The sequence below is a fragment of the Pyrus communis genome, chromosome 11, assembly GCF_041283825.1.
Source record: "Pyrus communis isolate YQ-2024b chromosome 11, ASM4128382v1, whole genome shotgun sequence".
Lineage (NCBI taxonomy): Eukaryota > Viridiplantae > Streptophyta > Magnoliopsida > Rosales > Rosaceae > Pyrus > Pyrus communis.
The window spans coordinates 23,401,872-23,416,779 of record NC_142575.1 but is presented as its reverse complement, the minus strand read 5'-3'; the positions used below and the strand labels follow the sequence as shown (position 1 = coordinate 23,416,779).

General features: G+C 37.2%; 1 protein-coding gene across 1 annotated transcript; it reads left to right on the top strand.

The window, feature by feature from the left end:
- Positions 1–1,169: 1,169 nt before the first annotated feature.
- On the top strand, positions 1,170–8,265 carry LOC148693115 (uncharacterized). Its single transcript, XM_088680370.1, has 3 exons — positions 1,170–1,789; positions 6,575–6,635; positions 7,057–8,265. The coding sequence occupies exons 1-3, from the start codon at positions 1,332–1,334 to the stop codon at positions 7,096–7,098; spliced, it is 561 nt and encodes a 186-aa protein (XP_088536496.1). The 5' UTR covers positions 1,170–1,331; the 3' UTR covers positions 7,099–8,265.
- The last annotated feature ends 6,643 nt before the right edge of the window (positions 8,266–14,908 follow it).

Genomic DNA, 14,908 nt, shown 5'->3' with positions numbered 1-14,908 from the left:
ATAAATAAAAAACAAAAATACGTGTAAAACCAGAAACTCAACCGTCCCCGATCTCTCCCACTGAACGCCGACCACCACCAAAGCATCCCATAGCCATCCCTCTCGGCCTCCTGATTGAGAATCTCGTTGTATCCTACTAGATCCCTGATACTACAAAACCAACTTCATAGAGAGTACCAGCCATATCCGTGAGGTACGCGGCTACCAGTCGGCGTTACGAGAAGTTAAAGCCATCCGCCACCATTTGATGGGGCTTTTTCCAGTAGATCCTTTCGGGCTTAATCTTTGTATAATAACAAAACCACCACTTGGAAGAAGAAGACCTGTTGCCTGTTGGGAGGATAATAAGGACGGTGGCGAAATGCTATGGGTGTTTATTTACTTTCTAATTATTAGGGCGTTATATTTATAGGGTATAAATTTATAAAATTTTGTTAGGTGACCAAGAAGTTTAACTAGAACTAGTTGTTTATGTTGATTAAAATTAACAAGGAGGTCTTGGGTTGAAAACGTTATGTGTGTTTATTTACTTTCTAATTTTTATGAATTTCTTTTTATAAGAATATAAATTTATAAAATTTGGTAAAATGATTAAGAAGTTTAACAAGAAGTAGTGGTTTATGTTGTTTAAAATTAGGGTAAATTATATTTTACCTCCTCATGTTTGACTATAATTATAACTTTCTAAAACATCTTTAAAATATTTCAATCGCATACATTTATTATCATTTTTTTTTTACAATTTCATACATCCGTTAATCAAACTTTCAATTTAACCGTTAAATGATGACGTGACAAATATAAAATTATATATTTTGAGAACATGGCAAATACAAATAATTTAATTTATAATTTAAAAAATAAAAAAAATAAAAAAAACTAAATTAAAAAGTGGGCAGCGACACCCAAAAATCCCAGAATGCCCTTAAAAGTGAAACCAGTTGAATTCTGGGCCGTGAATTCCAGATCTGAAATTATTCAGTCGCCAATGATAAGATTGTGATTGTCTTAGTCATAGATTAGTTACCGTTAAGCATTTTAATTAATTAGTAATAGTGGGGGTTAGTTATAAGTCATTTTAGGGTATTGCCAGCTGGCATGTAAGGGTTGGGAAGCATATATTGACCAATTGTGTGTGTAACTGGGCAACGGATATTTGGAATCAACAAAGTATTACAAAAATATATTTAGAGACTTTCTCTCTCTATCGCCTTCATCTGTTCCATCCCTTATTCCTCCATTGTTGTTAGCTACTTGCAGGTTTGAGCTAGGAGGAGGAAAGTTGATCCTAACATTGGTATCATCCTTCCGATCCTGTGTTTCCCTCGTGTATGCCCTGCCACACCAACAATTCTTGTTTACCCACCATGGAAGCTCGCATGTCTGCTCTGGAAGCTGTTGTTGAAGTTATTCCCCAGCTCATTCAATCTTCCTCTGTTAATTTGGATGCCAAATTGTCGGCTCTGGATACCAAATTCACACTCACGGTCGATCAGCTTCGTCGTGAGCAATATATGCCGGGCGGAATAGCCTCCTCTTCAGATCCACACCCTCAAGTTTCAGATCCGGGGATCCCACCGCCGATTAACACTGATACCGGTGAATTTCGTTGCATCGAGACTCCTTACTATCCTCGTCGTGATCAGTTCGACGGAGGGGGTTCACTTCTCGGACTCCATGGTAGCAACGGCTCGATTTTCCCCATTTCTCCGATGGTGGAGATCCTTCCGCTTGGATCTACAAAGCCGAGCCGTATTTCTCCTACTACAACACTTCGGATCATCAGAAGGTACTCACTGCATCTTTTCATTTCACCAATGAACCTCTTCAATGGTTTCACTGGCGCGACTGCATACACTCCACTTCGACTTGGGGTGAGTTCACCACTGCACTTTGCCAGGAATTTGTGCCGTCCGACTTTGAAGATTGCATTGAATACCTTTTCAAGCTTAGGCAAACAAGTACACTCAAGGATTACATTCTTAAATTTCGGCGTTTATCAAATCATACAACTGATGTTGGCCCTGTTCTATTGAAAAGCTGTTTTTTGGATGGCCTTAAGAAAGAGTTAAAATACGATGTTAAATTGCTCAAACCCTCTTTTGTGCATGAGGCTATATCCATTGTTATACAATTAGATGCCAAACTCGCGGATCTGAAGCTATTTCCACCTTAACCCCTCCCATTTGCTAAGCCTCTGACCCAATCCCCATCTACATATCCCATTGCCCAAGCTAAACCATTATCCTTGCCTTACAAGAAACTTACACCAGAAGAGGTGCAACGGAAGAAAGAGAGCGGCGAGTGTTGGTTATGTGAGGAGAAGTAAGTGAGGGGCCATAAATGTGCTCACAAGCAACAATTAATGTTGGATATTTGTGATGAAATTGAGATAAAAGATGAGGTGGTCGTTGAGTCTGAGCCTGAACTACATAGCATGGCACTAAGCACTTGTGCTTACTATGGCACCTCGGATAAAAACAATGTGAAAACAATGAAAGTAGATGGCCAAATTCACAGTTTGACTGTGAAAATCCTTCTTGATTCAGGAAGCACCCATAATTTCATTGATTCTAGGCTTGTCAAACAATTGGGATGACATTGTCAAACTACCAAACCTTATGAAGTGATGATTGCGGATGGGTGAAAATTTCGAAGTCAATGGTGTTGTAAGCAATTTCCTCCAGAAATTAGGGGTTACCATTGCTCCATCGACTTATTTGCCATACCATTAGCGGGCTATGATGTAGTTCTAAGCGTCCAGTGGCTTTCTTTAGTGAGTCCTGTTCTTTGGGACTTTCAACTACTCACTATGGAACTCTCTGTGGGCAAACATCTTTATAAACTCACTCAATCTTCATCCTCCCCTCCTTGAATGGCTGAAATTGCTTTCCAACAGCTTGATAAGGAGCTGACCAACTCCAATATAGGGATTTTGCTCTATTCTCTAGATATGAAAAAGTTCGAAGTATCCAATCTCACCCAGGCACAACTCAGTGAATTACAGCAAGTTCTTAGTAGTTATGATGAGGTTTTCAATATTCCTACTACATTACCTCCCCCTAGAACACATGACCACCATATCCCACTACTTCCTGGGGCTAAACCTCCTAGCATCAGGCCCTATCACTATGGTCCAGTTCAAAAGAGTGAGATTGAGAAAGCTGTCCAAGAGCTTTTGGATTGTGGTTACATTAGACCCAGCCATAGCCCTTTCTCTTTTCCTGTCTTGTTGGTTAAGAAGAAAGAAGGAACATGGAGATTATGTATGGACTATAGGGAACTCAACAACATCACTGTCAAGGACAAGTATCCCATACCCTTGATAAATGATTTGCTAGATGAATTATTTGGAGCAATGTATTTCTTAAAGCTGGATTTGAGGTCAGGTTACCACCAGATTAGAATGAAGCATGAGGGCATTGAAAAGACTGCTTTTAGAATACACGAGGGACACTGAATTTTTAGTGATGCCCTTTGGTCTCACCAATGCTCTAGCTACTTTTCTCTTATGAATACTATTTTTAAGCCCTTACTTGAGGCAATTCATTATAGTTTTCTTTGATGATATTCTGCTATATAGTAAGACCTGGGAGGACCACCCAATACATCTCTCCAAGGCTTTTGAAGTGCTACACCATAACCAATTATTTGTGACAAAAATAGAAGTGCTCTTTTGGTCAAAGTCAGGTGGAATATCTAGGGTATATAGTGTCCAGAAATGGGCTAACAGCTGACCCTGACAAGATTCAAGCCATAGTTGACTGGCCTTCACCCAAAAATGTCAAAGAGTTGAGAGGTTTTCTGGGAGTAATTGGGTATTACAGAAAATTCATACCTAATTATGGCAAATTTTTCCAACCTTTGTACTACTTAAACAAGGAAAGAAGGTTTCTCTTGGTCTTAGGAGGCTGAAGCTGCTTGTATAGCCAATTGCATTCATACCTAGTTATGGCAGTTTTGCAGCAAAATGGAAAGCAAATTGCATTCACCAACAAGGCTATGGGTTAAAAAAACCAGGCATTATCTATTTATGAGAGAGAGCTAATAGCTATCGTTCATGCAACCCAAAAATGGTAAAACTACCTACAGGGCCGCCATTTTATTATCAAAACTGACCACAACAACTTGAAATACTTTCTCAATCATAGAGCTCACACCTCTTTTCAACAAAAATGGGTTACTAAGCTATTGGGATTCGACTATGAGATACAGTACAAGCAGGGTACTGATAACATAGTAGCTGATGCTTTATCAAAGGTCCCAAACTCTGCAATGTTACCTGAGAACCCTATGGAGGAGCAAAGGGAATGCAATGCCACAACTTACCCCTATTTTGGATGGCTTGATGATCTGAGAAGGCAACTAGAGCAAGATCCTTGGGTGATTCAGAAGACTAGGGAAGTCTTGGATAATGCTGGTGCCATCAATAGTGACCCTCAATTGTCTAAGTACCATGTTGACAATGTTTCTTGAAGTACAAGTCAAGACTTGTGATTAGCCCTGATACTATGTGGAGAAGGAAACTGTTTGAAGAACATCATTGCACCCCTATGGCTGGTCATGAGGGAGTATTAAAAACCTACCACAGGCTGAAAAGAAGCTTCTATTGGAGAGGGATGAAGAGGGACATCAAAGCCTAGGTTTCTGAATGCAGAATCTGCCAACAAAACAAATACGAGACCATCTCCCCCTAGTCTCTTGCAACTTCTTCCTATCCTTGAGAAAGTTTGGTCAGATATTAGTCTGGACTTCATCACTAGCTTACCTAATTGCAGTGGCAAATCTATCATAATGGTAGTGGTGGATAGGTTGTCAAATTATGCCCATTTCATTGCTCTTGGACACCCTTACACTGCTAGCATTGTGGCACAGGAATTTGTTGAGAATGTGTTCAAATTGCATGGAACCACTATAGTCCGTGATAAAGACACCATATTCTTGAGTTTGTTTTGGAAAGAATTTTTCAAATTGCAAGGCTTTCAGTTGTATATGAGTTTTGATTACCATCCCCAAAGTGATGGGCAAACTAAAGTTTTCAACAGATGTTTGGAGACCTATTTGAGATGTTTCACTAGCTGTCAACCAAAGAAGTAGCTTAATTGGCTCCCATGGGTAGAGTGGAGTTATAATACTTCATTCCACTCTTCTTCTCAGTTCACTCCATTTGAAGTCGTCTATGGATACCCACCACCTCATATTGTCGCTTATGAGAAAGGCACGACCAAGCTGGAAATGGTAGAACAAGGCCTACTAGCCCAAGAACAACTGTTGTCCATGCTGAAAACAAACCTTGTGGTGGCCCAAAATCGTATGAAGACACAGGCTGATAAACATAGGAGTGAGAGGGTTTTTGAGGTTGGAGACTATGTATACCTGAGGCTAATTCCCTATCAACTCCAATCCCTAGCAACTCATGCATTCCATAAGCCACATCCCAAGTTATATGGCCCTTCTGAAGTCTTGGAGAGGGTAGGAACTGTGGCATACAAACTGAAATTGCCCCCAGAATCTAAAATACACCCTGTATTCCATGTGAGCTGTTTTAAAAAGCATTTAGGAGCTCTGGTCAATCTAGTGCCTTTGCTACCTTTGGTCACTGATGAAGGATTACTTGCTCCAGAGCCAGAAGAGGTAATTAAAGGGAGGGTTTGCAAGAAAGGAAATGCTGCAGGGGTTCAACTCTTGGTAAAGTGGAATGCAAGCTCAGAGGAAGAAGCTACTTGGGAGGACTATGATACTTTCGCTGCAAGGTTCCCAGATTTTCCACTTTGTTCCTGACCTTGAGGACAAGGTCGATTTTCGAAGGAGAGGGTAATGATAAGATTGTGATTGTCTTAGTCACAGATTAGTTACCGTTAAGCATTTTAATTAATTAGTAATTGTGGGGTTAGTTATAAGTCATTTTGGGGCATTGCCAGCTGGCATGTAAGGGTGGATCCTCTCCGGATCCTTACGTGGGGATCCTAGGGTTAATTCCTTGGTCGAGGTCTCTCTTATCGAAAAAGTAGTGGCAGTGGGTCGGGTATGAGGTTCTTGAGCTACCTACATATTCTTCAATTCTATATCTGGATGTGTTTATTTGGTTTTGTTTATAGCTGTTAGAGGGTTTTGTTTTTCACTAATTGCATGCTTCATAGAATTAATTGAAAACTAGGCTTTTGAATGAAAAATATAGATGCAGTTTAGGAGCTTTGATGGATCTTGATCTAATTACTAAATCAAGTTATCACTATTCCATTTAACAAAAATAAATAAAAAATCCAACATTCTTCTTATCATTCACGGATGTGTTCTTCTCAAGCTTTGTTCTATACAAATTTAATGCACTTGACACTTACTTCAGGATCATTGGCATTGATCAAATAAGGTGACCAAATTCTTATTATTAATCATTCAATTCCTTCCTGTTTGCTAAGTTTTTTTCACCCCTCTTAAAACTTAGTATGCTTCAGGTTATTCCTTGGTATAGAACCTACCTCAACTCCTATCAAAATAATCAGATCCTCTTTTACATAATTATGTGAATAATTGAATTTTCGAAAGAAATTGATTTAAATGTTTTTATATTTAGGCAGGCAAGACAAAAGGAATTGACAAAGCAGAAAGCTTTAGAGAAAGCTAGAAAGCTTCAGGTAATAATCGTGAATGTATTTTGGGTTATTCTTCTTTTCATAAGCTTGAAATGCAAATGGTACTTGAAATGCAGTGCTTATTTTGTGGTTCACAACTTTCCTGAAAGGTATTAAGTAGCTTCTTGATGGTGGGTATAATACAGCTAAAAAAACTGCATGTTTCAAGGTAAAAAAACACACCAGCGCACACTTGGAAATAGCTGGAGTTATTAGCAAACCTCACTTTGTATATACATGCTTTACAATTCGTGGAAAACCACATGACTCCTGAAAATGATAGTAGCAAATATGATGTATTGGGACTAATATTTTATTTACACGCTTCTTGCGGTGTTGGAGTAGATATCTGTTTTGTATTCTCCACATTTCTGTCTAACTTCTTGAGTGATAGTTTAGTTAATTTCTTATTACTTTCTTGCAGGGTACATACATATGGTTTATACAAAGTAAGAGTTTTTGGTGATGAGAATTATCAGGTATCTGCAATAATGAGAATGCAATGTAATAGGTTTGTCATCTTTTGATTTATATTAATTTCTTATTATTTCACAAATTAATAATTATGTGACTGATTATTTTTTATTGTATTAATGTGTAGTGTAGGTAATTTTAACCAACATTATAGAATCCATGTTCTGTTGAAAAATTTGAATGTTCTGTGATGCAAAAGGTTATGATAAATTGCAAGGTAGAGATTCTACTATGAGTTCAGCTGATTTGGGGCAGGTAATATAAACTTTTAAAGTTTATTTGTGTTGTTTCTTTACGATTCTTAATTTCATCCGGAAACAAATAGCGTTTAATTATCATCACCAAGTGGTACAAAAAGTTTTTAAAATTGTTTTTTAACCAATCTATTGCCAAGTTTTCCAACAGGTTTCTTATTTTGTTTTCCATTGTTTTGCAAGAAACCAAAGCCTTTCCATGCTCGAGAGTTAATGTGTGCTCAAGGGTTAATCTGTTTTTTTTTATTTAATTTAATTTAATTTAATTTTTTTTTATTTTTTTTTATTTTTTTTTATTTTACGATTCTGTTATTATATTCTATGGGGGTGTGCTATTCATACATCCCGTTTTACTTCTCACACACCTCTTGACAATTTCTATTCGTTGATCTTTTTCAATTCATCCGATCCGATGGCCGAAAATTACAAAGGTGTGAGAAGTAAAATGGGATGTGTGCATATCACACCCCTATTCTATGTGGTTGCAAGTTTGAAAAAAGGATGATAGGTCTTTTTGTTTGCTGAGAAAAAGGGGAAATGTAGGGAGACAAATCAGTTATATGAACAAATTAGTACGGTATGCTACAAGGTATTGCAGGTGTCTGGCTTGCAAAAATTACAATGTATGCTACAATGTATGCTTCTTTGGTAAATTTGATTTAAATTGGTATATTTCGGTAAGAAATAAACTTTCATATTTTCTTTCAGTTTCGGAATGCCAGGACTTCAATTTGTAAAAGAAAAGATGTGAATACTAGAACAATGGCAATAGGACCACCAATCCATATGGTTGTAAATAGATTTCAACATGTGTAAATATTTAGAACTTTCTGCATGTTTTATACAGTTTTTAAACCCGCAGCATCGCACGGACACCGTTGCTAGTTCTATCTATTCGGGCATAAGTGTTGGGTCCATCACTAATTTCTTAGGTGATGAGCTCTGAAATCTACGAAAATCACTAATTTCTTTAAACTCGATCGTTTCTACTTTGGGCAACTGTATGTGTTGGCTATAATCAATCTTCTTTAAAAGTTTCTCTACTATGTGTTTATTTTATGGCCATCCTTGAACTCTACCTACATCGGTTCCTTGTTTTCCAAGTAAAAAATTATAGATTTTCTAAGGGTGTGGGTTCTATATTTTACCTGCCTTATATTCCCCGTCATGTTTTCTGTTGAGGTTCTGCAAATACTACTTTGTTGATGAAATCACTCTTTATGTATTGCTCACAAGTGCCAACGAAAAAATTTACAGAAATTGACATAAATGAACCATTTTCTCAATCTTGAGACCAAAATAGGATTTTCTCAACATGCACAAGTTGGATAGATGAAGTGGAAGAGTGCATCAGGCGTGTTGTGTGACCGTTGTATGCCACTAAAGCTCAAAAAAAAAAATTTATAGGACCACAATAAGGTCATCAATGCTTTATGGCACATAATGTTGGGCGGTGAAGTATCAACGCGTACATAAAATGGGTGTAGCGGATATGAAAATACTTCGTTGGATATGTGAGGACAAGAGAAAGATAAGATTAGGAATGAGGATATCTTAAGTAAAATAGGAGTAGCCGAAATTGAAGGAAATATGAGAGAAAATCGGTTACGGTGGTTTGGACGTGTGAAATGAAGGCCTACAGATGCTCCGGTTAGAAGATGCGATTACGGGACAGAGGTTTAGGGACGAAAGGGGTAGAGGAAGACTTTGAAAGAGACTCTAAGAAAAGACTTAGAGTACTTGGATCTAACAGAAGACCTGGCACTGAACCGAGCGCAATGGCGTTCTAGGATTCATACAATCGACCCCACTTAGTGGGAAAAGCCTTTGTTGTTGTTGGATAGAACATGCACACAACATACACACCTGGAACTAACCTAATTGCCCTCATATATAAATAGGTTATTTTCTCCAACCCAGTCAACATTTGCACCTTCTTTGAAAATCTCTCTAACCTAATCCCCAGGTTGAAGAACCCTAACCCCCAACCTCGATTCTCATTTCGAAACCAGAAAGTGGCTGCAATGAAGTTGAGTTGATTTGTTTGGTTTTGTTCTAAGATTTGTTTGGCTGATCACTTACATGAAAAATCATTTTAATCTTCATACCACAGAACCAAACCCATTCTTCCTGCCAAATCATCCATATCTTCACGCAAGCAGAGAATGAATGGCGCGACCATCGAAGAAGAGGGACTCGTGGGGGTTTTCAAACTTAGAGTAGGTAAAAAGAAAGAGAAATTGATCTTCACGTCTTGTACGATTCAAGCTCTTCCTCTATGTTGGCTCTTTGTAAAAGTTGAATCCACCTGCCCTAAGTCAATTACTAGTGCATACTAATGTCTCTATCATTTTTTGAGTCAATTGTCATTCCCGAGATACATCCAAGATCCACACAAGACGTCATTACATACCAGTTCATCTCTCATGTCTCGTCTCCGAGACATGACTAAAACACAAGCAATGGTCAACCACACAGTAACTTTTCTTTTATTTCATAGACGCATCCAACCTTTTTGTTAAACTGCCTACATATGCTAAGCAGATCAAGTCATTCATAGTTCACCGTTTAATTTTATTTTGTCTTTCCAATAAGAAACCACCCTTACCAAAATTTCACAACCTTAATTCAGCAACCTAATCGATTACTACAATGATTACTGAAAATGGGACTCAAATTTCCAAATTCGATGTCCGAAACCCACATTCACCGCCGTACGAATTTTCTTATTTTATACGCTAGGTTCGAGTGCAAAAGACTTTTTTAAGGTGGTAAAAACACTACCTTCAATCAAACTATTAATCTTTTCCTTACTTATGATTTTTCGTCAAGCTTAATAATCTTTTCCTTTTCTTTTGGTGATGTTTTACGAATTATCAAAGTTATGCTACCAAGCAGTAATAACATTAATTCTAACTCTAATAAAACCACTGCTGTGTTATTTATTAATGAACCATGCGAAAACTGAATGCAATTCATCATATTTTTCTTGACATTACTTTGTCAGAGAAATCGATCAATTATTGGGGTTATACAGGATGATCAAATACGATTTATAGCTCATTCATGTAAATGGTAAAAGACTCTCGAACTTACTGAACATAATTGAAACGAACAACTGAAGAATCAAATAATTAATTTCTAGATACTCACATCCAAGAAAGAAAACAACGAAAAAAAAAAAATAGAATGATCACCAACCCAGATAGTTAAAATTGTCAACAGCAAGTGAATTATGCAAGCAAATGATCAGCATACTGAAAATATATACAAGAATAACAAAATTTATCAAGTAATCTGAGACAAAAGTAAAAGGAAATGGAAGAATTGCATACCTCTTGGTTTTGGAGGGAAGGAAACGCAACAATGGGCGAGAGAGAGAGAGAGTAAAGCAAGTCAAATTAAGAAACCAAGGACAAATGAAATAGAGATATTTGGGGTAAGTCTTCCCGCCCTTCCCCAAAAGGGCTGGTTCGAATCGGGATCCCGAACCGAAATTCAAAGCCCGAATCCCGAAACAATCTCATTCAGGACAGAAACAGACCCAAAATTTCGGTATTCTTGAATTTCGGGTTCCCGAAAGTTTTTCGGAATTTCCGTACGGTTCGGGAAATATATCAACTACAAAGCAAAGGTGTTCCCTCCTTTCACAGAGAAGAGCATATTGATTCCTTCCTCCTCCGATAAGATTAATTGAGATGCATACTCAGAATTTCAAGTTATTCAAATTGACAAATCCCAATCCAATTACAGAAATACAATTCCAGAAACCATCAATATTTCATAAATCCCAATTTTCAAAAACCCTAAAAATCAACGACAAAAAAATGTCCGAGAAATCCAACCCTATAAATCGTCGGCCACGGCTCCCTAACGAAGCCTCTCCACGAACACGGCGTCTCGTCGTACGAATTCCAGGTGAAGGTTTGAGACGGTGAAACCGAGCCGAGAGACTTAGTCCAATTTGGACTTTCAAGAGAGAAAATCAAAGTGTGTGGGTGGTAGATTTTCGATTCAGGCAAGGATTTGGATGGTGCAGCACTCCCACAGTGGGAGGACTGAGGAGGAGACCAGTCGAGAGATTTGGGTTTGGGCGGAGAAGAGCAAAAAAAAGTGGACAGAGATAGTGAAGACGAAGCGACTGAAGAGAGTTCTAATTAGGCCTTTTATCCAAAAGGCTTTCTATTTGAGATTGATCAAACTCATATTTTGATCATTAACTTTTAAAATCAATCAATGTCGTCATTGACATTCACCACCGCATATCAATTTGGTCATTCCATTTAGATTCCGTCAACTATTTCGGTTAATTTGCATGTGGGACCCACAATTTAATAAAATAGTGACATATGGATTACACGAAAAAAAAGTTTTTATCACAAATAATCCTTGAAATTGATCAAACTTCTTATTTTGGTCCCTGAGTTTCAAATATCAATAAATTTAGTTCCTGACTTTCACTACCGCACATCAATTTATTCATTTCGTTAAAATTTCGTCAATATTTTTTTGTTAGTGTAATAATATGGTCTCATTGGTCCAATCATATGTCGCCACATAGATTAACTTTAAAAAAATTTACCAAAAAAAAATATAAAAAAAAAAAATTCTTTTAAGATTTAAAACTAAAAGTACTATAAGAAATAAAAAAATAAAAAATAAAAAAAAGACATCACCGTTTTCATCAAGGTATGCTAAAAAAGAAAAGAAAGGCACCATGACACCACTAAAGCTCTTGTTCTCTGTGAACTCACTTCTCATTCTCTTTAGTTGATTATAATCCTATCAAATTTGAATTGAATTTGGATTCAATTTTATCGAATTTAGAATGAATCTTATTTTCCAATCGGAACTGTGGGATGTGAGAGAAATGTCAGCGCAGAATACTCGTCAGTTGGTTCACTCTAAAAAAAAAATTAGTTTCTTATAATTAATCCACTTGGCGCCATATGATTGGATTAGTGGGACCACATCAGCACACTAACAAAAAATATTGATGAAATTTTAATGGAAGGACTATTGATGTGCGATAGTGAAAGTTAGGGACCAAATTTATTATTTTTGAAACTCAGGGACCAAAATGAGGAGTTTGATCAATGTTAGGGACCATTTGCGATAAAAACCCTTCTTTTGTATAATCCACGTGTCATCATTTTATTGGATTTGTGGGTCCCACATGCAAACTAACAGAATAATTGACGGAATCTAAACGGAAAGACCAAATTGATGTGTGTAGTGAATGTCAGGGACGATATTAATTGATTTTGAAAGTGAGGGTCTAAAATGATGAGTTTAGTCAATCTCAGGGACCATTGGTGATAAAAACCCTATCCAAAATGGTCCCTAAAATTTGCACAACACATCACTTTGATCCCTAAGATTGAAAATCAATAGAAATGGTCCCTGAAATTGTCCACCATCCATTATTTTAGTCTTTGTGTTAAAAACTCCGTTAAGTGTCCCAGAGCTCTTGGCCGGAAGTTTGGGCAATTTTCAAAACTTTATAACTCAATCATTTCTTAACCAAATTCGACCCATAATATATCAAAATGAAGATAGGAAAGTGTAGAACAAGATATACCTATTTGGAAGCCCAATGGTTGCTGTAGATGGCCGAAAAATAGCCTGAAAGGTGACTGATCCGCCAGAAAACTGGAAAACTCGCCGGAAATTGGGTAAAATTTAAACGCTCATAACTTCTTTAATACTGAATGAAATTAAGTGATTCAAAAACAAAAAATCATACTTGTCGACAAGACAAAGAGAATGGTACCTTTCTCGAAGGCTAAATCGTAGTGGTTTAGCCGGAAAACGGCTCGAAAGTGGCTGTCTTGGTCATCGAGTTAGCCACTTTCAAGCCGTTTTCCAGCCAAAACATGGAAATTTAGCCCTTGATAAATGTACCATTCTCTTTGTCTTGTCGAGAAGTATGATTTTTGTTTTTGAATCACTCGATTTCGTTGAGTATTGAAGAAGTTATGAACGTTTAAAGTTTACCCAGTTTACGGTGAGTTTTCTAGTTTTTCTGCGGACCAATCACCTTTTAGGCTATTTTCGGGCTATATCCGGCAACCATTGGGCTTCCAAATGGCTATAATCTTGTTCTACACTTTCCTATATTCATTTTGATATATTATGGGTCGAATTTGGTTAAGAAACGATTGATTTACGAAGCTTTGAAAATTGCCCAAACTTTCTGATGAAGAGTTCCAGGACACTTAATGAAGTTTTTAACGGAATGACCAAAATAATGGATGGTGGACAATTTTGATGAAATTGAGGTTCCACCATAAAACCAATTGGCAATATGGAGAGTAGCCCAAGATCATATAAGCACATAGTAAACCTTGTCCCTCATCGATGTGGGACAACTCTCAACACGCCCCTACACGTGTGGCAGATTTTCAAGCATACACGTGGACAACGACTGGGTGATGTGGAGCTCGTGTAGCCGTTGGGCTTCACACGTGAACAACCTTGCTCTGATATCATGATGAAATTGAGGTTCCACTATAAAACCAATTGGCAATATGGGGAGTAACCCAAGATCATATAAGCACATAGCAAACCCTGTCCCTCATCGATGTGGGACCACTCTTAACAAATCTCAGGGACTATTTCTATTGATTTTCAATCTCAGGACTAAAGTGATGTGTTATGCAAATCTTAGGGACCATTTTGGCTAAAAGGCCTTTTAATTATAAATGAACAGCTGAGATTAAATTTCAACCAAATCCAAAAGCCCTATAATAATTGGAATTGTATATTTAATAATATATTTGTTTATAAATTATTATATATATAAGTTTTAGTTCGCGAAAGGATTACCGAAAGAAGGCATATTGGATCCCAATATCCCATACTGAATTTTTTGGGATCGGTTCGAGATTGGGTATCGAACGGTTTGAGATTTTCAGTTAGGGATGTTTTTGTTTTGGTTTTGGGATTTTTTTCCACCCCTACCCCAAATACATTTTCATACTTTCAAGCACAATCATCTACCATCCTCTTAAACACATTTCTATACTTGTAAGCACAATCAAGCATCTTATAGGTGGAATTCCACCTTGTAGCTACATCCAAAGGAACATTTGTCATCTTATTTAACCTCTCTAAGAGCATTTCTAGTGAGAGGCTTTATATGGGCTGGAAAAGCGATGGATATAGCCCTTTTAGAGCTCTGAGGAATCTTTGAGACTTTATAAAAGAATCTCCTAATGAGGAGCTATTTCTTTTGAGCTCTATATGAGGCTATATATATTTATTTATATAGTAATTTGATTATGCGATAAATTTTTTTTGTGTTAACTTTTCATAAGTTGATTTTTGGATGTGCTATCTTAATTATTTTTTTTTTTAATGAACCTTTCAACCTAAAAAGGTTCAAATTGTAACAAAGTTAGATTTCATCACTTATGAACCGTTGGTTTGATTAGATTCTCTTATTTCAATCTCATATGTTGAAAGATACAAACCTCCACTTCACCCCTCTGAAGTTGTTTAATTTTCAAGTACAACACAACAATTTACCTAGCACCAATTGGGACA

Coding starts and splice junctions, on each gene's coding strand:
- LOC148693115 (XM_088680370.1), top strand. CDS start 1,332: ATGCCCTGCCACACCAACAATTCTTGTTTACCCACCATGGAAGCTCGC. Junction 1,790..6,574: donor ACACTTCGGATCATCAGAAG/GTACTCACTGCA, acceptor TTTTATATTTAG/GCAGGCAAGACAAAAGGAAT. Junction 6,636..7,056: donor AGAAAGCTAGAAAGCTTCAG/GTAATAATCGTG, acceptor ACTTTCTTGCAG/GGTACATACATATGGTTTAT.